We start from the raw sequence: 27630 nt of genomic DNA, 5'->3' as shown, positions 1-27630 counted from the left end.
CGCCTCTCCACGCGCAAGCCGGCGCACCGCAGACCCATAAAAAGCCGTAGGATCCAACCAGCTGAGCTCGGAGTCCCACGGCTCACCGGGGCCAAGGCGGCAAATCTGCGGCGGCTGGTGACGCGCGCGTTCTTCCTTCTTCCGCTCTGCTTCGACTGACGCTCGCGGATGACGTCGTTAGCATGATGGCGGCCGCGAGGCCGGGAAGGTGAAGGTGAGAGGGCGAACGCCCGGGTGGTGGGGACAGACCCGACCCAGCACGGCGAATCCTAGACACCCCGGCCCGGGCCGGTGGGATGCTGGGGGCCCTGAGGTTACAGATTCAGGGACGGGGGCGGGCAGCTCCACGCTCTGGCCTCGCTGCCCGGCCCTCCTTGGCCCTGAGAGGAGGGGGCGGGAATCAAGGCGGGGTCCCCTGAGGCTCCTCGTTGCCCCCGCCTTCCCAGGCTTCACCGCCACATTTCCACCCCTGCCTGTTCCCCATTTCTTACCCCGTCTTTTATGTTAGCCAGCATTTACTCCGCATAGGATGAGTGCCGGCGTTCATCACAGTAGCGCGCTGCGCTGACCTCTCCTACTTTGGGCATTTATTACACTCTCGTATGGGTGTCTGTGTACTTGTTTGACTTCAAACGGGACGGTAAGCCCCTTGAGGGCATAGACTGTTTTTGTTTTTAACACCTATCCCTAACTCTAAACCTAGCATTCACAAAGAAGACACACAGAGAACGCTGAATAATTAGCTGTTTGGATGCATGAGGCCAAAACTGCCCATTCCCCTCTCCTGTCATCCTTCACTGCCCTATATCTTTTAATTTATCTTCTCCCTTCCCCTCCTCCTAGAAAGGGCTGGGATTATTGTCCCTCTCACATGGTTAAAACAAGTGAGCTTTGGAGTCAAAGGGAGGTGGTATCTCCATTCTCAGCTCATGAATGCCAAGCTTCTCTTTGCACCACAGAATTGAGAACTAAGTAAGACATTTTACATCTGGCGCACATAGGTTTCCACTAAGTTCCTCTTTTCCTTATCCCTCCCTTCTCTCTCTCTCTCTCTCTCTCTCTCTCTCTCTCTCGTCCTCAGTTCCACAGCCCTCAAGCCCAGTCCTTGGCCAGGCTGCGCTCCCTCCTCACCTCCCACCCCTCTGGATTGGCCTCTGCCAGCGCCCCTGCTTCTGGCCAGCCCTTGGCTGACCACCCCGAGTCTGAGTATGTGTTTGTGCACACCCAGGATGGGCTGCAAACATGCAGGTCGGGTGTTCCCCGCAGGGCACATCACAGATCATACAGTACTGCCTCGCTGAGTCAGCTTCCCTCAGGGATGAGTTTGTTTAGCATTGTACCTGATTAGACGTGTTCTGCACACCTGGTTTTGTTTTGTTTTTTTTGGTGTCTGTTGACTTGTCCCTTTTTCTTTCCAAAGTTAGAACTGGTGGAGTTAACATAATCAGTGGCCAACCTCAACCTGAGACAGCATAGAAGAGAACAGAAATACTTATCATCTTTTTGACCCAGCCATGTCCACGATGCCCACCTGGTGAAGGTCTATTACCATCCAAGAAGTAAGTAAGTGGTGGCTGTGATGTCTGGAACTCTGGACCTGGGTTGAGTGGAAAGGGACACGCTCTGTTAATCGTCCTGTAGCAAGTCTCTTGGGTGGGGTCATCTTTGCACAGAGCTGGAGTTTTCCAACCTGTATTGAAAATCTGTCTCCTTTCTACTCCCATGGAGGGGTGCACTGATTGCTAAGAGAGCCTGGTTGAGGGTGGAAAGTAGCTGGGATCTCAGGGCTCTCTGAAGAATTAGTCTTCCTTGTTTGTTCTCTGTTGTGCTGGCTCCGCCCTCCCCTGCTTTGCCTAGCAGAGATTGGCTCCTCATCACAGCTCTTGTTCGAGTCAGCTCTGCCTCTTTTACCCTGTAGACTCATTTGTCTCAATTTCTCAGCTTCTCCTCTGCTCCGGTTGTGCCAGCAGACGATCCGGTGGATCCATTTTCTTTTCCCTGCTAGGAGTTGCTGTACATAAATCTGGGTAAGGAGGTGGTGTGGATCCAGGGACTGTGCTTGGGGTCCAGACACACCATGCAGTGAGTTTTGCTACTGCTCTCCCTACACCCAAGGCACCTAATACTTCTCTACTAATAGCTGAAGTTGAGGCAAAGCTTTTGATTGTCTTGGCATGCTGATAATTTCAATTTAGAATTGCGTTTGGTTCTGGTCTGAGGTCAACAGTAATAAAAACCTGCTAGTATTGTGCCCCCAGCAGTTGTTCGGGGTGGGAGTGGGAGACCGCCAGGATGAAGGATCCAAAGTGTGGTCCTCAGGATTTTGAAACCCGTTACATAGAAGAAGGTTTCTTCAGATACATTTTTGAAAGGCTGCCTTAAGTACATAGTTAAAGAAGTGTCTTTGCAATGGACTTTACTCCCCAGAGTCTGTCCTCTGCTCACAGCCTTCAGTGGAAGGGGTCTGAAGCATACACATAGTGTCGTACAGACTGAGTCTACGTGGAACACCGGGTGCACTAGAGTGCGCACTGGACCCCACTTTGGGAAATGCTGCTGTAAATTGTCAGAAACCATGAAAGGGTACTTTGCAGCAGTCACAGCATCTTGAAGCATAGTGTATAGCTGGTATTGGAGCCGGACTCAGGCCCAGCTACGCCTGGGGGACTGGCCCCATGTGCCGTGGTGAGCCCTGTGGTAAAGTAGGGACTATCAGGGCTTTCCAGAGGACGGACAGGAAGCCAGCCACCTCCCACCATTGTGGAAGGCTAGGAAGCCAGCAGGCGAAACCTCAAGATAGCAGGGGCCCTGTCTTGGCTTGCGTGCATGTTTTGCAACTTTGGTCCATTTGTAGACCTCTGCATGTCCAGCTTTCTCTTTAGAAGGATTAGATTCTGGAATCTGAAACCATTTGTTCAAGTCTTGACTCACTGAGCTCCAAATACTAAGAAACAGATACTTAGTTAAAAGCTACATTTTAAGAGAAAAGTAGATTTGTGTATTTTAGGGATGGGAGGGTAAGAAGGTACTCCTCTTAGTTCAAACTACGTTTCTCATAGTTGTGGGGGAGGAAAGTAGAAATGGAAGTAGGTCAGTGCTCTGTGTCAGAGATGGCCTTTCTAGAAGCTCATACATTAGACAGGGAGATGGAGCACAGTAAAGAACCAAAATGTCTGGTAAGGTTGCATGTCTTCCATGGAGACATCAGGGAAGGCTTCACAGAGGGGGTGACACTAGAGTTGGGTGTAGAAGGACAGTAGGAGTCAAATGGGTGAAAAGGGAAAGAGGGGTCCAGGCTGAAAGCAGCATGTGCAGCACAAACATGGAATCTCAGATGGGAGTTTACAGAACCAGACCCCTCCTACCCCTGCCAAGTTTGAGCAGTTTGGGATGGGGCATGCGGCCACACGTTGGCAGTGGTGAGAGCAGGTCAGCTCCTGGACACCTTGTAACATCGAACCACTGAATTTTCACTAGTGTGCATGCCTTTGAATCTTGCACTCACTGAACACTAACACTTGTGGTTTTGTATCCTTCGGGCTTCCAAACAATGACCAGAACCTGAAAGCACTTGCTTCTGCAAGCCCCGCTGGTCTCAGGGACCTTGCTGCCTGTAAGCAAGTCACTTCTGGGGCTGAGTGCTGCTGGTCCTCACCCCTGAGCAGACCTGTTTACTCCCTCCTCGAGGCAGCAGGTGGGGGAGCTGTGGGTGTGTTGTGGGGTTGCATCTGCCCTTCCCTGAAGGCTGGGTGTGGTCATAGTGCTGGCGACTTTCTTGTCTTATGTAACATGTAGAGCTACCTTTGAGCTTGTATTATGTCATCATCCCTAGTTTTCTCTGTGTATCACAGTTGTTGTATACAGAAAGAATCCAAGGCTCTGAGGTTCAGTAACTTACTCAAGTTCATGTAGCCCAGAGGTAGACCAGGCACGATTTGCACCCAGCTGTGTGTCGTTCCAGAGTCTGTCACCTGCACTGCTGCATCACGCCCCGTCTCAGATCCCTTTCTGACCCCCCCCCCGCCCCCGGAGGGAGACTTTCCTCTTTTACAAGCGTGCTTCCCCACCGTCTCTCTAACAGTCTGCAGTGCTGGGCCCCAGTGCGCCTGGTTTCAGCGCACTTTCCTTTTCAGCTTTGGAGGGGCCAGGGGCACTGCTTCCTAGTGTCCCTTCCCAGAGCCCTGCTGTCTCATTGAAGCCCTTGAGCTGTGGCCCCTGTGCTGAGATAGTTTCTCCCACAGTCGTGTTCATTGAGGATGGAGGGAGGAATGGACGTGTAGTCACTTCTCCTGTCTCCCCAGAAATCATTAATGGTGCAAAGTGATTTTTAGGTCTAGGCAAAACACATGGGTTCCCATTTCCCTGTAGGTCTGTCTGTCTTTCCGCCCGCTCTTTGGGATGGTTAGTTAGTTCCTAGGGGCCGGCTTTCAGGCATTTCACTAAATTTGCTTTTTCTAGGTGTTTCTGCTTCCCGGGAACTTAACACACTTTGGCGCCCTTAGCAGGTTTCTCAAGTATGCTCACTCATGAGCAACACCTTTTTTTTTCTTTCCCAGGGAGAGTGAGAGAGGGCAGACTGCTGGGCCGGGGTGGGGGTGGGGGAGGCAGGGCTGATGGCGCTGGGATTAGGGCTGCTGGAGAGGGAGTGGTTGGCAGGAACTCGCTGGGTGTTCAGGAGGGTGCAGCCGGGCGCACCCACACAGCTGCACGCTCCACGCCTCATCCTGGAAGGGGCCTTTCTCCTTCGACCTCCTGGGCTCTAGGGACTCTGCCGGGGAAGCAGCTCTCTTTGTTGTGGGGTCTCAGGAGCAGTCTGCTTTTGGGACCAGAGATTCCCAGCCACATCTGGGTACCACCTTCTCTGATCTGTCTGCCCTTTTGACTTTAGCCAAAGCTCCCTAGGTCTTTGGAGTCAGGTCTTGCAGCCCCTAACATGTTACCACTCTCCAAACAGAGTGGGCCCTGGAGATGTGTGTGTGTGATTGAGAGAGAGCAGTAGAGCCGCCTGCGCCAAAACAGGCCGAGGTGGTAAATGAGCGTTACCGGTCCTTGTCCCAGGCGGTAGTGCCCACGTCAGAACTTCCAAACCTGTAGACGCGGTTTGCGAGAGGAGTCAGAGCCACGGCAGGGGCTGCCCGGAAGCGAGACCGACAGCGCGGTCGGCAGCATCAGTTGTGCGGTTCTTTCCGTGCACTGGGGAGGAAAGTGGGGGGGCACAAGGACCACCATTACGTGAACTCCTTTGGTGGCAGACTACTGACTGGGGGTGGGGAGAGCAAAACTGGGGAGTCTCTGGTTGGATGAAAAGTAAAATGGAGAGACGCAACTTCTTTTACATTGGTGGGACAGACTAGTTAGCATGTGACATCGACAGTGAGTGGAGATGGTATTCGGACAACCAGACGTGTGCTCCCGAGAGAGGATTTCAAAGGTATGCTGACCTGGATGCCTAAGAACAAAGGTTAAGGCAGAGGCTAGCCTAGCGAGGCGGATGCAGGCCTGAAGTGAGACCGGCCGCCACAGCCTGCCCAGCGAGCGGTTTATCGGCAGGTCATCCTGTGAGGTTACTCCCTTTTTTATTTATTGTTTTGATCACGTTAGATTTATTTATACCTTAAAATTGGCAACAGCCAACAAAAGGGGGGTGCTGATATAATTTATAGTACAGTCATGACAATTTTAATATGTTTGCAAAAATCCAGGAGAGATGTGGTTTTTAAAATATTTTTTAAAGATTTTATTGGTTTATTTTTAGGGAGAGGGAAAGGAACATCAGCGTGTGGTTGCCTCTCATGCACCCCCAACTGGGGACCTGGCCTGCAACCCAGGCATGTGCTCTGACTGGGAATTGAACTGGTGACCCTTTGGTTTTCAAGCCAGTGCTCAGTCCCCTGAGCCACACCAGCTAGGGCTGGAAAAATGTTCTTAAAATAGTGTATAAAAATCATGAGGTTACTTTTGGCCACTGAGCTTGTCATAGTTGCCGCATAGCCCCTCTTGGTTTACAGTGGGGTTGTGGGATCGTCTGCCTTCAGTTGCCACGTTTTCTCTGGGTGCACATTGGCAGAGACCAGTGAAAGTCTGTAAGTAAATTACGGACCTCTCCTCGAGGATCCTCCTTCCTGGTGCCCCCACAATCCCTGAACCAAAATCCGTCAGAAATCAGGGCTGGCGGGGCCCGGGCAGCAGAGTGGAGGGGGTGTGGCGGAGTCATCCACGTTGAGCGTCACGTTGCTTGCACTGCTGTCGGTATGCGGCGCCCTCTCGGGTCACAGGAAACGAGGGGGCGGTTCTGTGGTGCTTCACTGCCTCAGACGAAGCACTGGACGCAGACGAGGGCTTCTCTGTGCGTCACCTCCCACGTCCTCCCCGTCTCTCGGAGGTGAGGAAGGCGGGCCTGCCGTCGTTCAGCAGGCGGGGAGCAGCCAGCACTAGGCCTGAGCTCGGGCCTGGCTCCAGGGTCGGAGCCCACGCTGTGGGCCTAGTGTCCTGAGAGGTCCCTTCCTACTCTGGGGATGTGGCTCTTATTTCGGCAGCCCCGATCTGGTCCTGGAGGGCCCTGCGTTCTCAACGGACCCCAGGGCTGGTCCCGGTCCCCCTCCCCGACCCTGCCATACCCCAAGCAGGACGTTGCGAGCTGGGTGTTGGCAGATTTGCTCACATTGTCTTCTCTTGCAGCGCGATGTCCCTGTTCTTCTCTCGATGCAACTCCATTGTCACGGTCAAGAAGGATAAGAGACACATGGCTGAGGTGAATGCTTCTCCACTCAAGCACTTTGTCACTGCCAAGAAGAAGATCAATGGCATTTTTGAGCAGCTGGGGGCCTACATCCAAGAGAGCGCCACCTTCCTCGAGGGTGAGACAGGCGGCCTGCTGAGCTGGGCCCACGCCCAGCAGCTCGGGCATTTAGGTGGCGGGACTTGGGGGTGGGCAGGAACAGCCCTGCTCTCTCTGGGCTCGCACCCAGACAGTTGTCACCGTCCGAGGTGCTCTGCTTGGGAGCGTGTGGAGTCGGACTCCAGGGAGGTCGGCCCGGGGAACAGAGTTCATTTAGGGTTCTGTGTGCACTGCTTCATTTCGTCACAGGTACAGGGGGCAGGTGCGGGGAAACCTCATCCCCATCTCCAGCACAAGCATGTTGAGGTTTGAGAGTTGTGTGATACTTTGCAAGTGACACGAGGCTTACCCAGGTGCCTCAGACTCCAAAGCCCAGGCTTGTTCTGGGGGTTGTTTACTTCTGACCGGGAGCTGTCTGGTATTTTTAGGCAACAGGACTATGAATAGCAAACGTGCATCACTGGCACCTTTTTCATTAGTTACTAGTCTGAGCCCAGCCTGTAGTCCCTGCTCTGCCAGCAGAGAAGGACAGGCTCCCTCTCCGGGTGGCGCACCTGGCTCCCAGTCCTGGGGCTGTCGGTGAAGACCCGGTGGCTGAGTCGTATCTGCCATTGGTCTCCCCGTTTATGAGGAGACCGGGGGCTCTCGGATCCTAGTCTGCAGAACCCTAGAAGTTCAGTGGAGACGCCCCCAGGACACCCTTCACTCTCTTTTCCACGGGAGTGGCTTGGCTTCCGGGTGGTTTCGGGTCAGGCTGCTACTGGGAGAAAGGAAGTGTGTCCAGTACTGTGGCCTGAGCGTCTGTGTCCCCCCCAGTCCTGAGGCCGTGTGATGGCGTTAGGAGCTGGGGCCTTTGGGAAATGATTAGGCCATGAAGGCGGAGCCCTCATGAGTGGGATTCGTGCCCTCATACAAGAGACCCCACAGAGCGCCCTGACCTCCTCCTGCCAGGTGAGGACACCGCGGGAAGTCTGTGAACTGGAAGACGGCCTCGCCCAGCCAGCCGGCACCCTGGCCTGAGCCCCAGCCACCAGAACTGAGCAGCAGGTCTCCGTTGTGTGGAGGCTGCCCAGTCTGGCGCTGTGTTGGAGCTGCCCACCAGACCGAGACCAAGAGTAGGCCAACTGCCCTGCCCTTAGCATGGCGCTTGGTGCGAGAGAGAGTGTCTCCTGAATGTTTGTTAAATTTAGAAGTCTGAATTTTAAAGTTGTGAGATTGAATTTATTCCAGTTCATCGCCTGCCTGTTGAGTGGTGGCCCTGGTGTGCCTGGCAGTGGGCATGTGGGGAGGGGCCGACCAGGCCGCTGCCCTCCCAGAGCCCAGACTAACCCTCCGAGTCACTTAGCCAGGCGGTGCTGTGGACCAGCATGTGCCTACTGGAGGTTTTACAGCATGGCACCAGGGTGGTGTCTGAAATGCCAGTGGTGCTCTGAGTACCGTGGGAATGTGCTCAGGGCTGGGGCTTGTCAGCCCAGTGGTTCTCCAGTGTCTTAGCCTGTTTGGGCTGCCGAGATGGAAATACCATAGACATAGACTGGGCGGCTTATGAACAACAGAAGTTCTGGAGGCTGGGAAGTCCAAGGTCAAGGCATCGGCAGACCTGGTGTCTGGTGGGGGCCAGCTCCCCAGACTCTTGTCTTTTCTCTGTAACCTTGCATGTAACCACCTGCAGAAGGAGTTGGCTGGCTCTCTGGGGTCTCTTTCATAAGGGCACTAGTTCTAGTCGCGAGGCCTTCGCCGTCATGACCTCCTGAGGGCCCCACCTCCGTAGGCCCTCGTGCTGTGCACATCACACAGAGGGGATGTGAGTATGTAGTCACTGCAGCAGGGGTGTGCCGGGGGCCAAACTCCCGTCTACCCTCCTGCTTGCTGGTTCATCTTCCCGGAGCAAGTGCAGGGTGGGGCGGGGTCTTGCTCAGTTGCTCCCACCTGTCGTCATTTGTTACGCATCTGCCACTGGGAAAGAACAGTGCAGTGATCCCAGTGTTCATTCGCTCGGCAAGCACTGCACACCTGCCGGGCGCTGGGACCAGGCGTTCTGGCCCTCACGTGGCAGATGATGCGGGCAGGTGAGCTAGACGATTGCACTCTGGTGGGGCAGTGCTGTGGTGGGGAGTGTAGAGTACTGTGGGGGCACAGACCAGGGGGCCCAGCTCAGGGCGTGGGGCGGGGGAGGCTTCCTGGGGGCTGTGCAGTCCAAGCTAGACCTGAGGCTAAGTGGGAATGAACCGGAGGGACTCCAAGGCGGTGCGTTCATTCTGCAGAGTGGGGTCAGGGGTCGAGGTCAGCACCGAGCAAAGCCCAGAGTAACTCGGTAGCACGGTGAGTGTCGAGACAGGGAAAGGTGGCGTGTGAGGCAGCGGGATAGCAGGAGACCCTGTGGGAGTGGGAGGCAGGGCCCCACCAGGAAGGGCCTCAGGAAGGCACACGGGGTGGCGAAGAGCCAGGACCCCGAGCCCAGTGCCTGGCCCCTTTCCTGGCTCTGCCGTGTGCTAACTCTGAGACTGGCAGATGGTGCCATGTTTGAAAAGTGATCAGAACAGTGCCTGGAATGGAGAACTTTGTAAGTGTTTGTTAAGTAATAAACATGCAAATGATGGCAGTTAATATTCGAGTATTCATCATGCACCAGCCACCACTTTTAGCACTTTCTGCGTTTTCATTTATTTATCCTTGCAATAGTCACATGAGGTAGGTGCTGCTGTCTCCGTTAAGGGGAGGAAACTAAGACCCAGAAGGGCCTGTTCACCTGAGGTCACACAGGTAGGGAGAGGTAAGGCCAGCACCTCCTGGCCCTGGAGCCGGGCCCCATAGTAGGGGACCTGCACCTTCAACCCAGCAACAGCAGGGAGCCGCAGCGGGGGACTCTGTCCCTTCCAGACCTGTGACAGTGAGCTCCTTAGACCAGGCGTTGACCCATTTTCAATCTCCACCTCCAGACACCTACAGGAATGCAGAGCTGGACCCTGTTACGACAGAAGAACAGGTTCTGGACGTCAAAGGCTACTTGTCCAAAGTGAGGGGCATCAGCGAGGTGCTGGCCCGGCGGCACATGAAAGTGGCATTTTTTGGCCGGTGAGTCCTCGAAGCTCTCACACCCGCCTTCTCAGGTGGGAGGGACGGGTAAACGGGAGGGAGACACTTTGTGCGGGACCACCGTCAGCACCCCAAGGCGCGTTCTTATTTTTTTAAAGTGTTACTTACAGCAAAATAGACAACGTAAAATTTACCATCGTAATTATAATTTTTAAAAAGATTTTATTTATTTTTTAGAGAGAGGGGAAGGAGGGAGAAAGAGGGAGGGAAACATTGATGTGTGAGAGATACGTCAATCAGTTGCCTTTCACACGCCCCCAACTAGGGGCCTAGCCCGCAACCCAGGCATGTTCATGACTGGGAATCAAACTGACAGCCTTTGGGGTCACAGTGCACTGAGTCGCACCAGCCAGGGCCTGTTGTAATTACTTGTAAGTGTACAGTTCGGTGGTGTGGAATACGTGTACACTGTTGTGCAGACATCACAGGTCCATTTCTAGGACTTCTTCATCCTGCAGAACTAAAACTGTGACGGTGGACAGTAATCCCTATCCCCTTCCCCCAGGCCCGGGTAACCACCGCTCTGCTTCTATCTCTGAATTTCGGTCTGGGAACCTCGTGTGAGTGGGGACGCACAGGACTCGTCTCCGTGTGACTGGCTTACTTCACTTAGCGTGATGTCCTCAAGGTCTATCCATGTTGTAGCAAGTGTGAGAATCCCCTTTGTTTTTAAGGATGAATAATATTCCAGCGAGTGCGTGTGCACCACATCGTATTTACACACTCATCCATGGCAGATGCGCAGGCTGCTTTTTCTTTTTGGCTGCCATGAGCAGCGCGGCTCTGAATGCGGGCGCACAGGTGCCTCCTGAGCCCCGCTCTCCGTCCCTTTGGGTGTATACTCAGCAGTGGAATTCCTGGGTCCATATGGTGATTCTGTTTTTAACTTTTTTTTTTAATTTTTTTTATTGATTATGCTGTTACAGTTGTTCTATTCCCCCCCTTCATTCCCCTCCACCCTACACCCCCGTCCCCTCCATTACCTCCCTTTAGTTTATGACCATGTGTCTCAAAGTCCTTTAGATTCTGTATTTCCCATGCTATTCTTGCCCCCCCATCTATTTTCTATCTACTGTCTATGCTACTTATTTTCTGTACCTTCTCCCCCCTTCTCCTCCTCCTACTCCCCTGTTGCTAACTCTCCTTGAGATTTTCATTTCTACGTTTCCACTCCTGATCTAGCTGTCCTTTTAGTTTGCTTTTGTTTTAGGTGTGGTTGTTAATAACTGTGAGTTTGCTGTCCTTTCACTGTTCATTTTTCTTTAACTTCTTTTTCTTAGATAAGTCCCTTTAACATTTCATATAATGAGGGCTTGGTGATGATGAACTCCTTGAATTTGATCTTATCTGAAAAGCACTTTATCTGTCCTTCCATTCTAAATAAAAGTTTTGCTGGATAGAGCAATCTTGGTTGTAGGTCTTTGGATTTCATGACTTGGAATACTCCAGCCCCTTCTTGCCTGTAAGGTCTCCTTTGAGAAATCTGCTGACAGTCTGATGAGGACTTCTTTGTAGGTGACTGTCCCCTTAGCTCTTGCTGCTTCTAGGATTCTCTCCTTCATTTTAATTTTGGCTAATGTAATTATGATGTGCCTTGGTGTGTTTCTCTTGGGTCCAACTTCTTTGGTACTCTCTGAGCTTCCTGGATTTCCTGGCAGTCTATTTCCTTTGCCAGATTGGGGAAATTCTCCTTTATTATTTGTTCAAATAAGTTTTCCACTGGTGGCTGTGCCTTTCCCCCTTCTGGTACCCCTATAATTCTGATGTTGGAGCGTTTAAAGATGTCCTGAAGGTTCCTAAGACTCTCCTCATTTCTTTGAATTCTTGCTTCTTGACTGTTTTCTGTTTGGCCATTATTTGCTTTCTTCTGGTCCACTCCATTGATCTGAGTCCCAGTTTCCTTTTCATCGCTATTGGTTTCCTGTGCAATTACATTCATTTCAATTAGTTTCACCTTCATATATTTATCTAATTTGTGGCTATAATCAACCAGTTCTGTGAGGATCCTGATGACCAGTGTTTTAAACTGTGCGTCTGAGAGTTTTGCTATTTCTTCATCACTTAGATCTATTGGCTCTGGGGCTTTGAGTTCTTCTTGAGCCATTTTTGGTCTGTTCACGCCCTTTAAGTGTGAGAAGCAGTGCTTGGACTCCCAGGTCGCTGGGTTGTGATGCTGTATGTGGGGGCGTGGTCAGAGCGGGTAAATGGCGACCCCCTCTGCTGTTTCTCGCCGCTGGGTGAGGAGCAGCACCTTAGGTGGTTCACCAGGGCTGGGCCACTCAGAGTCGCTGGGTTATGACGCTGTATGTGGAGGTGGGGTCAGAGCAGGGAAATGGCGGCGCCCACCCTGCCGCTTGCTGTGGGGACCCGCTGGGTTCTGGTCCAATTGCCCACCCCCTCGCTTGTCTATCCGCGCACCAGTGCGTGACCACAGTCAACACGCAGGCCCGCTTCCCCGCTGTCTCCCCCTGCCGTCGCTCGCCTGGTCGCTTGCTCGGTCGGTCACTAGGTCCAACCCTGCGCCTGGATTCCGAGCGCCTGAATTTCGCGAGTCTGGATTCCACGCTCCTGAGTCCGTCCGACCGAGTCCTCCTGTGCAACCCCGCTCCACCAGCCGCTGGTTTCGCCCCTTACCAGTCAGGCTGAAGAATTTGTTGTTAACGGACTTCTGAAAAGTTCAATTTTCTGTGTTCTGGCTGTGTTTTCTGTTGCTAATATTAAGTTGTCTCTAAACTTGGTTGTGTGAGAAGGCACGGCACATCCACCTATGCCTCCATCTTGGCGGAAGTCCTGTTTTTAACTTTTTGAGGAACCTGCATCCCGTTTCCCACAGCGACTGCACCTTTTTACCTTCCCAGGGGCAACCTGTGGCTTTCAGTCTCCCCATACCCCTCAGCACTTATTTCCTTTTAGCTTCAATGGCCGCCATCAGTGCTGATGCCGAGGCCCAGCAGAGCTGTTCTCGGGCCCTGGAATCTAGAAATGGGTGTGGTAGCCCAGCAGCTAGCAGCTGGGACGGATGTGGTGGGGCTTCACGTGAGAGGAGGAGCCCATGGCAGCACACGGGAGAAGGGCGACAAAACAGGCCTTTCGTGGAAAACCGGGGACGTTGGGGTTGTTCAGCCGAGGTCGCTCAGGCTGAGGATGGCATTGGTTTCAAACGGAAGGAGTGCGTCTCCCCAGGTGGTCTCCATAGTGATGCTGAGAGGCTAATGGTCAGTGGCAGCTCTTTAAGGACGAGCTAGGTGTCGTCATGCTGGCACTGCTGTGCGAGTCCCGTGCGCGGTGGTCTGTAGGGATGAGCCAGGGCGCAGTGCAGCACAGGCCAGAGGAGCCCGTCCAACCGTTTTCACAAACTCGGCGCACCCCCTGCCCGTTGGGCACTGGCGTCATTGCAGAGAATGGGACTTTGGACGTCTGGGCTGGTGACTTCATTGTGGATGCCCAGGTGCAGGTGCTGGCGGCTTCGCTGACCGCCAGGTTCTCGGTCCCACAGGACAAGCAACGGGAAGAGCACCGTGATCAATGCCATGCTCTGGGACAAAGTTCTGCCCTCCGGGATCGGCCACACCACCAACTGCTTCCTGCGGGTGGAGGGCACGGATGGCCACGAGGCCTTCCTCCTCACGGAGGGCTCCGAGGAGAAGAGGAGCATCAAGGTGAGGGGCTGTGCAGGGACCGGGGTGGGGACCCACCTTTCAGCCCTGGGTACGCTGGTAGGTGAGTGTGGGCTTAACCCAAGCAGCTACAGGACTAATGGTCCCTCCAGGGAGAGAGCAGTGCCCTGGTGGTGGATGGAGGGAAGCCCTGTGCCCTGGCTGTTGAGGAGGCCTGAGGGCTTTGGGGAGGGTCAGAAACCGGAGCCCCAGGAACCGGAAGTCTTTGGTTCCTACAGATTGCCCAGCAGGCCACCTGACTTTCTCTTGCCATGGAGGAGCATGTGCCTTGTTCTAGGGGATGTTGCTAGAGGGTGCTTCCTGCCTCGGCTCTGTGGTTCTGTCACACCAGCTGGGGCTTGTACCTTTTACTTTGTCGTTTTTGGTGCATTTTTGTGTGGGGCCAGATGCTCATTTTGGTTCATAAAGACAATGCAGAACACTGTCAGCTTTAGGACAGTATCTAAGACAGAAGCTTAATAAAGGAGTGAAGGACAGTTGGTTCTAACTGGCAACTCCCAGTGCTTGACTTTTAACGTGTAAAATGAAAGGAAAGGGGTGGCAGAGTGGGCAGCTGTCTTGGGCCACTGTGCCACACAGGCAGCGCGGGAAATCTGGCTGGTGGCTGGTGGCTGGTGCCTGGCCCTGAACTCTCTTTCCCTGCACCCACCAGACTGTGAACCAGCTGGCGCACGCCCTGCACCAGGACGAGCAGCTGCACGCCGGCAGCCTGGTGAGTGTGATGTGGCCCAACTCCAAGTGCCCTCTGCTGAAGGACGACCTCGTGCTGATGGACAGGTAAGAGGGAAGGTGCCTCCCGAGGACACTGGGAGGGCCCGGTGTCTTATTTCTTGGTCATTCAAGCCAGTGTCCCCAGGCCTTGTCATTGCTCTGCTTCTGTGTCACTACCTTTTGCTCTGGCTCCACCAGATCCTCCTGCTTCATGGAGTCTCTCCAGCCTCTAGTTACTGTACCCACTGGCATCAGGGCCCTGACGATGTCCCAGTGGTGGTGTGTAAAGAGGGATAGGAGGGCAGCCAGAGCCTCAGCTCCGTGTAATGTGGGGGGCGGTAGGGTCTGTTGCACTTAATTTCTGTCGGAGGAGCAGTTTGCTTGGCTCCCGCGCTGTGGGCAGGCTGCAGTGTACCAGGGAACCTGGCGCTGTGGTGCTCGTGGGCCTCACTTACTTCACCGTAATTGTTCGTCCCCAAAGGGAAATTTGGAGATGATTGTAAATCATTGTGTTTTGTAAAGATGATGGATGCACGGGGCAGGAGGTTGCAAAATGAAAAGTAAAAATCCCGTTACCAAGGGATGACGGGCTCCACCGCTCTCCCCTCTGCGGCCGTCCCCTTCCTTTGCTTGCCTATCTCAGGTCTGTCGAAGCTGGAAGGCAGGGCGCATGGTCTGTGTGCCTGATGCTGGTTTACCTCTGTCACCTCTAGCCCTGGCATTGACGTCACCACAGAGCTGGACAGCTGGATTGACAAGTTTTGCCTGGACGCTGATGTGTTCGTGCTGGTGGCCAACTCGGAGTCCACCCTGATGCAGACGGTAACCCCTCCTCCGCCTTCCCCACGCTCCCCGGGCCTGGGCCGGCTCGGCCCCTCTGCCACTGAGGTCTCCCCCCCTCACCCAGGAGAAGCAGTTCTTCCACAAAGTGAGCGAGCGCCTGTCCCGCCCCAACATCTTCATCCTCAACAACCGCTGGGACGCGTCCGCCTCGGAGCCCGAGTACATGGAGGAGGTTGGTGCCTCTTCATTCAGCAGTTTGGGGGCTGCCTCCCCCCCACCCCGTGTGAACCCAGTGCCTCTTTGTGCATTCCCAGGCTGCACCAGCTCCGAGACCTCCTTGAAGAATTTCCCAGGTCTTCCCTCCGTCACTGGGGTCTTCTCCTGGCTTTAACACACTCTCATCACTTCTCCCATTCACCTTCCCAGATCCCTCCACTCTTTAGAACACTTCCATCCAGGTCTGAGAAGCATCCCCAGCACATGAGCAGCACCTTATTTGGGGCCAGTGCTCACTTTGGTTCATAAAGAGTTAATCATCATAGAATGGGCTCAGCTTTAGGAAGATTATCCAGGAGGGGAGCTTGAAAGAGGTGCGAAGGATAACTGGTTCACGTGTGGAATGAGACAAGAAGGAGCCGCAGACTGGTGATAGGGATGGCACGGTGTGTAGTCTGCAGGCCGGCATGGGCAGTGTGACTTCAGTCAACTCCTCACCTGGGTGGTGGATGTCATAGAGTAATAGCAAGGATGAAATCTCAACATCGAGAAAAGCGACCTGTGACAGGTGTCACAAGCAACTGTCATTGCCTGGGAGTTCTAGGAGTTGAGCCCTGGGGCACCAGAGCTGGACAGGGTTGTGTGGTGGTCCCTGCTCCTCTCATAAACAAGGCCTGGAGGACTAGGCTTGTCACCATGGAGCCCAGTTAGTTTTCTCAACTCCCGCTCCTTTCCCGCTGGGGCACGGGAGGGAGACAGTGTGTACCCCCCAGCAAGAGGCTGTTTGGGGCATATTTTAGTGTTTCCGCCTCTGTATACATAAAACACCTTTGGCAGGCCACACTCCAGCAGTGCAGGAATGGTGGGAGATGGTTCCCTGTGTATACTTTGGAATACTGGACTGTGCCGTATGCTGCCTTTTCTTTTTAATCCTCACCCGAGGACATGCTCATTGAGAAAGAAGGAGACAAACACCGATCGGTTGCCTCTCATTCGCACCTTGACTGGGAATCAAACCCATGACCTTTTGGTTTGCAGGACCGTGATCCAACCAACTGAGGCACACCTGCAGGGCCTATTACCTCTTTCTTAGAGAAGGAGCAGTCGGGGGCTGTGGGCTCCCACCTGGAGGGGCTTGCCCGCCCCCCAAGTCACATACACTCATCTGCTTGGGCTCCAGGTGCGGCGGCAGCACATGGAGCGCTGCACCGGCTTTCTGGTGGACGAGCTGGGCGTGGTGGACCGAGGCCAGGCCGGAGACCGCATCTTCTTTGTGTCTGCCAAGGAGGCACTCAACGCCAGGATCCAGAAGGCCCAGGGCATGCCTGAAGGAGGTGACGATGGACTGACTCCCTCCTTTTCCCTGATGTTCGAGGTGTTTGGTCTCGTGCTAAGGCAGCCGGTAGAAAATAGTTCTGAGACGGAGGTGGTGAGAAGAGCCTTGAGTGAGAAGCTCTCTGCTCCCCAGCCACTGTTTAGCCGAGTGCCCTGTGGGTGTGGCTTTGTGGATTTTTCCGTTTTCATCTGCTGCCCTTATTTCGACTAATGTTGTGCAATTCTCCTAGGGGGCGCTCTTGCAGAAGGCTTTCAAGTGAGGATGCTTGAGTTCCAGAATTTCGAGAGGAGGTTTGAGGTGAGTCCTTTGCTTCTGGTCTCTTGTGCTTTTGGCCTTCCCTAGCTGTCACCAGCCATGTCCCTGTCATGAAAACTAGAACCTGGCCCTTGGCTCCTGGCCCCTGGTGGCCTCCCTCAGCACCGCTTGTCTGTTCAGGAATGCATCTCCCAGTCTGCAGTGAAGACCAAATTTGAGCAGCACACAGTGCGGGCCAAGCAGATTGCAGAGGCAGTTCGCCTCATCATGGACTCTCTGCACGTCGCGGCTCAGGAGCAGCGGTGAGAACCCGGGACCTTGGCTGGGCCAGGTGCGGCGGGAGGATGGGGATGCTGGGAGGTGATCGTCTCACCCTCTGCTGGGGCCACTAACCCAGGGGTGGAGTCCCCCCCAACCTGGCAAGGGCGAGTCTCTGGGCTCCCAGGCCAGTGCCCTTCCCCAGCCGCCAGGCCACACTAGAATCACATGGAGCAGCCTGGTGTGGGGACCGTTGGTGTCTGTCCCACTGGGGTGCAGCCCGCTCCCTGCAATGCCCCCTGACGGTCGCACGTTGGAGGCTGGACCCAGGCTGCACCGAGCACCACCGTTGTTCTCGGAGCCTGACGCAGACAGAACCCATTTTTTAAAGGAGCTTTTTTTTGAGAGAGATTAAAACACAGGAAAGTATAAAGAATAAGATAAAAACACCTTGCTTCCACCACACAGAATTCATAGTGCTTGCTCTATGCTGTTTTTAAGTTAAAATAAAACAGAAAAAGTGTGAAGTACCTTCGATTCTTCAGCCCCTTGACCCAGGGTCACTCTGCTCACTCCTCAGAGGCAGCCATGACCATGAATTTGTGCTGTCATCTAATTTAAAAAGTACTTTTTGCATAAGTCCTGAAAAGTATGCAGTACTGCCTTGCACGTGCTCTGGCCGTACAGACACGGCGTTCCATGTGTGCTGCGGCCCTTTGCTCTCATGCATGCGTGTGCGTGTCCTGACACTCAGTGCTGTGGAGCCGTCCCTCATGAGCTGTGAATACCTCGTTTTCCCATTGACCGGCATGAGGGTTCCTTTCTTTGCTGCTGCACAGGCCGCTGGGGTGGTCACCAGTTCACCTGTCCCTTTCACACGTGTGTGCGTGCCTTTCCGGGATGATTCCTGGCAGTGGAGCTGTTCCCTCTGGGGTGTACGCAGTTCTAGTTCCATCCAGTTTTGCTGTGTTTCTTTCTGAACCGCGTAAACCCTGCCGTCCGTGCTGGAACCCCATCCCCCGGCCCTCACAGCACGTCAGACTGCATGGGTTTTGCCAGGCTTCTAGGGCTGAGGATTCTTTTCCCGTGTTAATCGTTAGGACTTGTCCGAACCCCCACAAGGGCACCTCCCCCACTGTTACCACCACATCTTCCAAGTAGAGGACCTGCGAGTTAGTGAGTGGCTGCCCGTCTCACACCCAGGAAGGGGGCGAGCACATACCTGGGTGAAACTGCCAGGGCCTGCTGGCGGCCGGACCGCCGCTGCGGCCCACGCAGGCTTTCTGGAAGCCCCTCTTGTTCCTCCGCCAAGTCGAGTGGGGACCTGGGTCCTGTAACCAGCATGCTTGCTCTCAGGGTTTACTGCCTGGACATGCGTGAGGAGCGGCAGGAGCGGCTGAGGTTTATTGACAAACAGTTGGAGCTCTTGGCGCAAGACTACAAACTGCGGATTAAGCAGATTACGGAGGAAGTGGAGAGGCAGGTGAGAGTCAAGGAGGAGGCACTTGGGGAGACAAGAGTAGATCCGAGGCGAGTCCAGGGTCTGGAGAGGAAGAGAAGCGACCTCCTCCTCGCAGGGGCTGCTCAGCCTCCCAGAAGGAACCCGTGGCCCTGACTCAGGCGTGCAGAGCCCTCCCTGGGTTCCATGGTGTGGCTCTGGGAAGGTCCCCTCCTGGACCCCTTGTCCGATCTTAGAAGAGTGTCGGTCAGCCAGTCTTACTCCCTCCCGCCTCAAAAGCTTTCACTCCACTGCTGGCCGAGCTGAGGGAACCGCTGGCTCCGGGGGCCAGGGCGCATTGCATATCAGTCGGAGAGGCGCCAGCCAGTGCTGCAGGGTTGAGCCGCGTTCTTCCTCGGGGCCTTTCCACTTCCTTCCGTAGGTGTCAACGGCGATGGCCGAGGAGATCCGGCGCCTCTCGGTGCTGGTGGACGAGTACCAGATGGATTTCCACCCTTCTCCAGTCGTCCTCAAGGTTTATAAGAATGTGAGTCATTAAGCAGCACAGCCCAGGTTAAATGCCCCCCATTCCTTTTGGCTGCTGGGTGGAATCTGCAAACACAGCGATTCAGCTCCTGAGAGTCTGTGTCAGGGCTCCTCAGCCGGGAGGGGAGACCCAGGCCTCACTGGGCTCTCTGAGGTCTGGGTGTGCGGCGTCCCTCAACCTCTCTTCTGGTTGCAGGAACTGCACCGCCATATAGAGGAAGGACTGGGCCGAAACATGTCTGACCGCTGCTCCACAGCCATCACCAGCTCCCTGCAAACCATGCAGCAGGAGATGATAGGTCAGTGCGCAGGGGCCCTCGGGACCCTCGCCTTCGGAGGCCAGGCTACAGAAACGGTGACCTTTGCTCATCTGTCACCTTTTATCATGAATTAGCTCAGGTTCTGGGGATGTCATGAGTTCGTTCCACATGTAGACCTCAGAGCTGTCGTGTGTTAGCACACGGGACTGTGACCACAGAGTGTGGCCTGCTCCTCGGCCAGTGTGAGGCATAAACGTTAGCAGGGGTAGAGCCCAGGTCTGCATCCGTGGGGGAGCTGGCCCGCCAGCGCTCTCATCCAGCCTGGTTTCCAGGCAGAACCATCAGCCGCCTCGGCTTCCACTCTGAGGTCGGCCCTGTGGTGGCTCACGACGGAGCTGAGGTGCCTCCCCCCATTCTCTCCCCGACAGACGGCCTGAAACCCCTCCTTCCTGCGTCAGTGCGGAGTCAGATCGACATGCTGGTCCCGCGGCAGTGCTTCTCCCTCAGCTACGACCTGAACTGCGACAAGCTGTGTGCTGACTTCCAGGAGGACATCGAGTTCCATTTTTCTCTCGGCTGGACCATGCTGGTGAATAGGTTCCTGGGCCCCAAGAGCAGCCGCCGGGCCTTGATGGGCTACAATGACCAGGCAAGCGCAGCCCTGCCTGCGGGCGGTGCGGGAGGTCGGTCTGCGTGTCCAGACACGCGGACTGTTCTGGAAGGGGTTCCGGTGGTCAGTAGCCGTGGCACACGTGCCACTACCCTGCACCACGGTCAGGGTTTCCCACAAAGCAAGCTGGTCTTTCCCTCACCACCGGCGTTTGAGATGCTAGCCATGGTTTTTTTATAACCATGTTAAAGCAACTCTTAGCACTGTTAAATTACATTAATTACCTTCAAGTACCCGCTGTAACATGTAACTTAAATCCAGATGATGTGAAGTCTCCCCACGTGACACTTCACAGCCCAGTTTCACACTGACTCCCCGAATACCGCCTCAGTGGCCACACAGACGGCTGTTGGTGCTCGTCCTCGCTCAGGGGCGCCGGAGTGGTGTGGGTTGGCCACGGCTCATGGTTTGGGGTGGCCGCCATGCTCACCTTTGGCTGGCAGGTGTCTTAATGAAGCTTAGATGCTCTTTGCAACTTGCAAAGCCTGTCTTCCCCCTTAGGCCTTTGGAACTTGAAAAGCCTCCTTTGTCCCTGTTTCAGGACTCCCAACCTTGAGGGTCACTGAGGGTCCATTGAATGAGCCCCATTCTTCTTACCCCTCTCCTGGTTTCTCTCTTCAGGTTCAGCGTCCCGTCCCTCTGACGCCAGCCAACCCCAGCATGCCCCCCCTGCCGCAGGGCTCCCTCACCCAGGAAGAGCTCATGGTTTCCATGGTCACCGGCCTGGCCTCCCTGACGTCCAGGACCTCCATGGGCATTCTGGTTGTTGGAGGAGTGGTCAGTGACGAGTCCTGCTCGGGCAGGGTGGGAAGTAGGGCACGGCGTCTTCACCCCCATCAGCCCCTGTTCTCCTCGCTGGTCTGCAGGGAGCTGCACGGCCTCGGTCCTTTGATATATGTGCTGACTTACTTGTCTCGCTCAGCTGCTGTTGGGTAGCACCATTCCCATTGGACAGATGAGGAAAGCCTGTGGTTAGCTTGCCCGAGGTGCCCAGCGAGGATTTGGACTCTGGCCCCGTCTGGCTCTCAGGCAGTGTCCTTTCCTCTGTAGGGCTCTACTACATGTGGACAGGCCTGGGTTCTAGAGAGGTGGGCGCGACCAGGAGTTCCTCATTTGTAGGCAAGAAAATCAGGAGCAGACTTGAAAGGGTTTAAGACGAGGCCAGGCCTGGCCCTGAACCCTATCTCTCCATCTCCTAGGCTTATGGCCCTTCCCTCTCCACCCTAAGGCCTGACATGGCAGGCTGCCCTCTTGAGCACTAGGGTATTTTGTGCTTTCGGATCCAAGAGACACTGCAGCCGGGATAACTAACTTACGCCGTGAATTTTCTTGATGATGTGGGCAAGTTCTCTCCATCCTGGGCACCTGATCTGTAGAAGTGGTGGCAGGAAGCAGCTAACGGAATTGCATTCTCTGCCCGTGAGACTCGGGCGAGGCTGCGAGGCCCCTCTCGGTCTGCAGAGGCACGTGCTCTGCTTCTTTCACGGGGTGGCCTGGCCGACGGTCACCAGCTGAGACTCTGGCACCTGGTGGTTACGGACCCCTGTACACCATCTTGTTTTGTTTAGGCAGCCCTGGGAATGGGGTGGAGGCCCTTCTGCTGGTTTTGCGAGGAAACGGCGTACAGAGGCTTGTTCGGGGCCACGCAACCAGGGCGGCACTGGAGCCAGGGTTCTGGCTCCGAGTCCAGTGCTCTTCCAGTGTAGCCACCCTGCCATGCAGCAGAGTTTCCCGCTCCTGACCCGGAGAGAAGCCCCCTGGAGACGAGCGTGGTGTGGGGTCTGACGTGTCCCTGTCCTCAGCGCACTGATGTCTGGGAGTTCTGTGTGCTGGATCTGTGCTTCCAGCCCTAACCACACCCCTCTCCCCCGTGGGTCACGTGTGCACACCTGCATTTCCCTCACTTTAACCCTAGAGCCGGTCCCTGCCCTTTCAGCCTCAGCAGGGTTGGAGGAGACAGTGAAAGAGGTGTTCTGAGTCGAAGCACAGAGGGCCGGTGGGGCAGCCCTGGCAGGGACAGACCCAGAGGACGGGCGGTGGGGTGGCAGAGAGGCCGTGACGGCTGACTGCTGTGCTCCGCAGGTGTGGAAGGCGGTGGGCTGGCGGCTCATCGCCTTGTCCTTTGGGCTCTATGGCCTGCTCTACGTCTATGAGCGTCTGACCTGGACCACGAAGGCCAAGGAGAGGGCGTTCAAGCGCCAGTTTGTGGAGTATGCCAGCGAGAAGCTGCAGCTCATCATCAGCTACACGGGCTCCAACTGCAGCCACCAAGTCCAGCAGTGAGTGGCCAGCAGCCCCGAGCTCAGCGCCAGCCTCCCTGGTGCAGGACTTCCCTCTGGGTTCCCTTCTGAGGTCGGCCTGGAAACCACTGGGCTCCAAACATCACCTGACACTGACCTTCAGCTGTGCAGTGCGCCCTTGAGGCCAGGGATGGGGAGAAACCTCTCTCCAGGGACACGTCTGTCCTGGGCGGGGACCAAGTAGGAGTCCAGTTCCCCAAGGAAGGAGGACGTGGGAAGATGAGAGATGTCACCTGCAGGATTTTTTTAAAGGTTGTCTCAGGGGCCTGCATTGTGGATGCGGCCCATTCTCCATGGTACATCTCGAGTCCGCTGGGAAGGGATCGCCTGGTCTGGCGGTGGGGTGAATGCTGGCTGTGATGTGGCAGGCCCTTGGCCAGGCATTTTCTCCTCTGACCCCTTAGAGGCAGACTGACGTTTTTGAAGATGGTATTTATTTATAAGGTTTTATTTATTTGTAGAAGGGAAGGGAAGGAGAAAGAGAGGGAGAGAACCATCTATCCTTTGTTTCTTGCACACCCCCAAACGGGGGCCTGGCCCGAAACCCAGGCCTGTGCCCTGAACGGGAATCTAGCTGGCAAACCTTTCCATTTGTGGGATGATGACCAGCCCATGAGCCTCACCAGTCAGAGCTAGAGGTAGACATTTTTCTTGGCATTTGGTTCTTCAAAGTGGAGAGACAGCAGCTTGAAGGGTAGTCGGTTGCTGCCTGTCATTGGTCCTATGAATGGCAGCACCAAGAGCTGATTCCTAGTGTCTTGAGCCCAGGCCGGGGTTTATTGCCCTGTGCTCCCGGTCCGCACACTGTGTGTGTGTGCGCCCGTGCACGCTGGTTGGGATATGCACAGTTTCAGCATGGGGTAGGGAGGGGCCTGCCCAACCAGGACTGGGGCGGGGCAGAGCCACCACCAAGTGACAGATGGGTTCAGCTACTGCCCTGCTCCGGGTGGGTTGGATTTAGCCACCAACGGCGTCATGCAAAATGGCCACAGTACCAGGCTGACCTGACTGTACCCCTCAGGGAGCTTTCTGGGACGTTTGCTCATTTGTGCCAGCAAGTCGACGTTACCCGGGAGAACCTGGAGCAGGAAATTGCTGCTATGAACCAGAAAATTGAGGTTCTTGACTCACTTCAGAGCAAAGCAAAACTGCTCAGGTGAGCCTGGCCTGGGCGGCGGGCGGCAATGGGTGCTGGTGTGTGGGGGCGCTGGTGTGTGGGGGCGCAGGTGCCGTGTCGGCTCAGGCGCTAGTCTGCGTCTTTGATGCAGGCACACGTCTCTGCTGGGGACTTAGCTTGCCCCTGAATTTGACATTTGCTGAGCGCCTGCGGGGTGGCCGGTGTGGTGCCAGCACTGGAGGCTCAGCAGACGCAGTCACCGCGCCCCCAGGCTCTTGTCCTCACGGCCGGCAGCAGCGGGGGAAGCAAGCCGGGTGGGACTGGAAGGGTGCCGCCCAGAGGAACCCTCAACGCAGAGTCTCAGGCACTTGACAGGAGCTGCTCCCCTCACCCTTCAGTGTCCCCTCAGGGCCACATTGTCACCTCCACTTTAGAAAAAGGAAACTCGGGGTCACGGAGGTTAAGTAGCTCATCGGGAACCTCCAGGTAAATGGTGAAGCTGGGCTCCCTGGGCCAGACCCACACACCCTTCACCCCTCCGGGAGCCCAGATGGGGGCGCACCAGCATTTTCACCCACAGGAAGCTGGTTAGGTGGCAGGCACCCGGCAGGACGTGGATCGGGGCCCAGGTCTGTGCGGGGCCTCTGTCGGAACCGCGTTTGTGGGAGCGTTTTGATCTGAGGAGTCAGGGCCTGGGTTCTGGTCCAGGCACCTGTGTTAGGGCAAGTCTCTGAGCTCCCCTGGGTCTCGTTTTCACCTGTAAAGTGGAGTGAGCATTCGTGACACAGCCACATTGCTGAATGTGACAGTGCTCTGCAGAGGTCCCGGCTCTGCCAGAGATAACATCAGCTCACGGGGACCCTGGGCTTCCTGCCCCCGCCTGTGACGGCAGCACTCGGGGGCTGCGTCATGGGGCACAGGCTCCAGCCCCGGGGAAGTGGACTTCCCCTTCCCCAATTGTGCCCTCCCCGCCCACCACCCAGGGCAGCGAGTTCCTAGGGATACGCTCATCCCCTGGGGACTCTGAGGGCGAGTGTGGGGAGAGTGTGCTGCCTGTCAGCCGTGGGGACAGGGTGAGCCTGAAATGGGATGGGCAGGGAGACTGAGCCCCCACCAGTTTGTGGACTTGCGCGTGGTCCCAGGGTGAAGCGGACCCGGCGTGCGGGTCAGGCCTGCAGGAAGCTCTTTCACCTCTCGGGGCCTCACTCTCCTCGTGTGTAAGGAGGGAGTTTTGGAGGGGATTTCGCCAAGAATGGGTGGGCATGTAACACTAATATTACTTATTGTCAGATGTTACCACTGCCAAATCGCCATTTCCCTGCAGGAATAAAGGCGGTTGGATGGACAGTGAACTCAACATGTTCGTGCACCAGTACCTGCAGCCCGGCAGATAGTGGGCAGCCCGGAGCCGGAGCTCGCGTGGGGAAGGGCGGCGCCACCAGCACGGGGGGCCGCCACCAGAGCCACGCGCTGCTCCTGGCCAGCCCCCTTGAGGATGAAAGCACCAGTGTTTCACACCACTCTGGGCCCTCACACCAGTTCCTCCCCCGCCTTCGCCTGCCGCTGCAGGAGGATTTCCCGGCTCACATCCTGAAGGAGACTTGTTAGAGACCGTGGACAGCGTGGCCCTGAGAAGCTGAGTCGAGTCATCTCTGCCCCATCGGGGGCACCTGACTGAGCATCGGAGCGCTCGGCCGGGTCCCGGGATCCCCCAGTACCACAGAATGCCTGCCCGGAGCCTCTCGGGGTGTCAGGCACACACCCCTGCTCCAGCCAACACTAATGCTGACTCACGCGTACCTGTGCCCCTCGCACCCCACACACGTGCCGGAAAGGGCACCTTAGGGGATGGTTGGGTTTTCTTCCCACAGAGCATTGGCGGGGATCTGGCCCAGAGGCCCTGAGGCTCGTGTCCCTTCAGTCCTTCAGCTTCCGTGCTTTGCCCCTCGAGCAGAGCCTCTCAGACTCGCCTTGGTGTCAGGGCTCAGCACAGAGGCCGTGGGTTACAGGTGAGGTGGACCCTGTGCCACAGGGGGCGGGGGCCCCGGAGGTGACTGGCGAGGTGAGAATAGCGTAGTGGAGCGCGTATGTGTGTGTGTGTGTAGGGGTGTGCTCTCCCGACACCTGTGCTGTTGGGGTGGCTGTTACCATGACAAGGAGGGACAGGCCTCCCTGCTCTTCATTGTGCCCCCTGTTCTGCATAGTCTGGTTTTGTTATTAGCAAAGGGAGGTTTGGTTCTGATCGTCAGAGGATGTAGTAGAAGGAAAGATGGTGGAAGGAAGGGGACGTTGGCAGCAGGTTGCGAGTAGCGGCCCCCTTTCGGACAGCCGGAGAGGGTGGCGTCGGTGCAGAGCAGGGCTTCCATTGGACCTCACTCTGCGGGGCTCATGGGGGCCAAGAGCCCACCCCACTAGCTTGGTTGCATCCATGTTAGGCCCTTTAAAAGACATGTCCCCACCCCCAGCTTGGTCCAAGCTGCCCTTGGCCCATGGTCTCTGGACTCACTCCCGTGCCATTTCTACTGCATTTGGCTCAGAGACCGAGTGGGAACCCTGGGACCCGGCCTCCCCGATCCCCAGAGCCTCCGACCAACACGCACGTGGCCTCCTGTTAACTAAGAAATGTTTTCCTTTGTTGGGTTTGGGTTTAGGGATTGTTACTGGTTAAAGTAGGGGCAGGTTCCTGTCTCCAGTGTGTCAGCTCTCTGGGCAAGCAGCTTTCGGGGACAGCCTTTGCAGCACACGTCAGAGAACATGCTAGAAACAAGCAGCCTCATCCAGCAAGCAGCGGGGCTTAGGCAGAGCGCTGGGGTTTGTCCTGTTTGTTTGAGTCCACTTGCTTTCTGGCATCAGGATGTGAGCTGGTGGCCTCTTCTGGCCACGCAAGGGGTGTCCTCTCCAGGTCCCTGCTGGTCCTTCAAGCCCTCGGTCTGCCCCGTCGTGAGGAACAAAGCGATGGACGTTGCTGAGTTGGCACGTGGCAGGAGGACTTGCCGGCCTGGATGGTGGCCACCTCACAGCGTGTCAGGAGGAATCGCTGTCACACAATTCCAATGGATTTTGTGCTTTTTGGGAAAAAAATGTAGTATAACTAAACATGAATTGTTTTGAATGTAGCCCCTGGGCAGTGAACAGAACGGTGAACTTACGCAATGAGTAAAATGAAATATATACCAAGGAGGGAGAGACTTTCTAAAAGAAATGTGGCAAAAAGACACTCTAACCTAATGCTGCTGACTTTGTTCTGTTTTTATGTTTGTTCGCTGGAGTGCGAGACATGTATTTAAGGTGATGTATTTGCCTGAATTACTTCTGTATCATTGCTGATATTATTGGAAACTAAAATAAAACCGGTTGGGAACCCTTCGTGGGGTCGTCTCAGTTTACTGTTCTTCTGCGGACTCCCTTTGACATCACTGGGCCCGCGGGTTGGTATTTTAAAGTGATCTCAGCTTTGTTTAGGGGAAGTTCCCTCTGTAATTCGCCCTCAGACTCCTCCTCGCTCTTAGAAGGAATCTGATACTCTCAGAAGAACCAAAGGCGTAACTGATCTTTAAGGAGCAGGAAATCTAGAATGATTTCTTCTCAGATCTCTGTATCTCTAACCCATTCATTTCTCACTTACAAAGTCATGAGTCAGACGGGTCCACCCTAGCTTGCCTTCTGAGAACTTGGTTGTGACCTTTTCTCTTTTTCTTTTTGAAGGGCCCTCGGTTCCCCAGCTCTCCCTTCGGAACCCTGGGCAGCGGCTCGGCCCGCTGCCTCCGCTGCTCGTCCCGTTCAGAGGCCTCCACGTCCCGGTGGACGGCAGCCTCACCTCCCAGGTTCCCAGGCCACAAACGTGGCATCATCCTGGACTCCACTGTCACATGCTGCATTAAAACAAACAAACAAAAAGTTCTGTATTGATTTGAGAGAGAGAAACATCGCTTTTGGTTGTTCTTCTCTTTGTTCACTGGCTGAACCTCACATGGGCCCTGATTGCGGTCATGCTCGCAACCTTGGTGTTTCGGGATGACGCTCTCACCAACGGCTACCTGGCCGGGGTGTGTGTGTGCTGCCTCTGGCCTGCAGTTCCTATATTCCGAAAACTTCTAGACCCTAACCGGTTCTCCCCCGCACCACCCCC

At 55.4% G+C, this 27630-nt stretch overlaps 1 protein-coding gene across 5 annotated transcripts; it reads left to right on the top strand.

Moving 5' to 3' along the window:
- On the top strand, positions 1-26867 carry MFN2 (mitofusin 2). Of its 5 annotated transcripts, XM_053660484.1 has the most exons (21): positions 1-214; positions 1082-1206; positions 1421-1559; positions 1942-2027; positions 6679-6857; positions 9778-9913; positions 13431-13593; positions 14264-14388; positions 15036-15144; positions 15230-15337; positions 16502-16655; positions 16887-16954; positions 17093-17214; positions 18527-18653; positions 19051-19155; positions 19351-19453; positions 19843-20063; positions 20706-20861; positions 22167-22363; positions 23406-23540; positions 24826-26867. In XM_053660484.1, exons 5-21 carry the CDS (start codon positions 6683-6685, stop codon positions 24893-24895), a joined length of 2274 nt encoding a protein of 757 aa, XP_053516459.1. In that variant the 5' UTR covers positions 1-214; positions 1082-1206; positions 1421-1559; positions 1942-2027; positions 6679-6682; the 3' UTR covers positions 24896-26867. The 5 variants fall into 5 exon arrangements, with proteins under 5 accessions (XP_053516459.1, XP_053516460.1, XP_037021590.2 ...); XM_053660485.1 differs by lacking the exon at positions 1082-1206 and having other exon boundaries at positions 1425-1559; XM_037165695.2 differs by lacking the exon at positions 1082-1206.
- Positions 26868-27630: the final 763 nt, after the last annotated feature.

Source organism: Artibeus jamaicensis, unplaced genomic scaffold (assembly GCF_021234435.1).
Source record: "Artibeus jamaicensis isolate MK-2021 breed Jamaican fruit bat unplaced genomic scaffold, CSHL_Jam_final scaffold_847, whole genome shotgun sequence".
NCBI classification, from domain to species: domain Eukaryota; kingdom Metazoa; phylum Chordata; class Mammalia; order Chiroptera; family Phyllostomidae; genus Artibeus; species Artibeus jamaicensis.
This window is presented reverse-complemented; position numbering and strand designations above follow the sequence as displayed.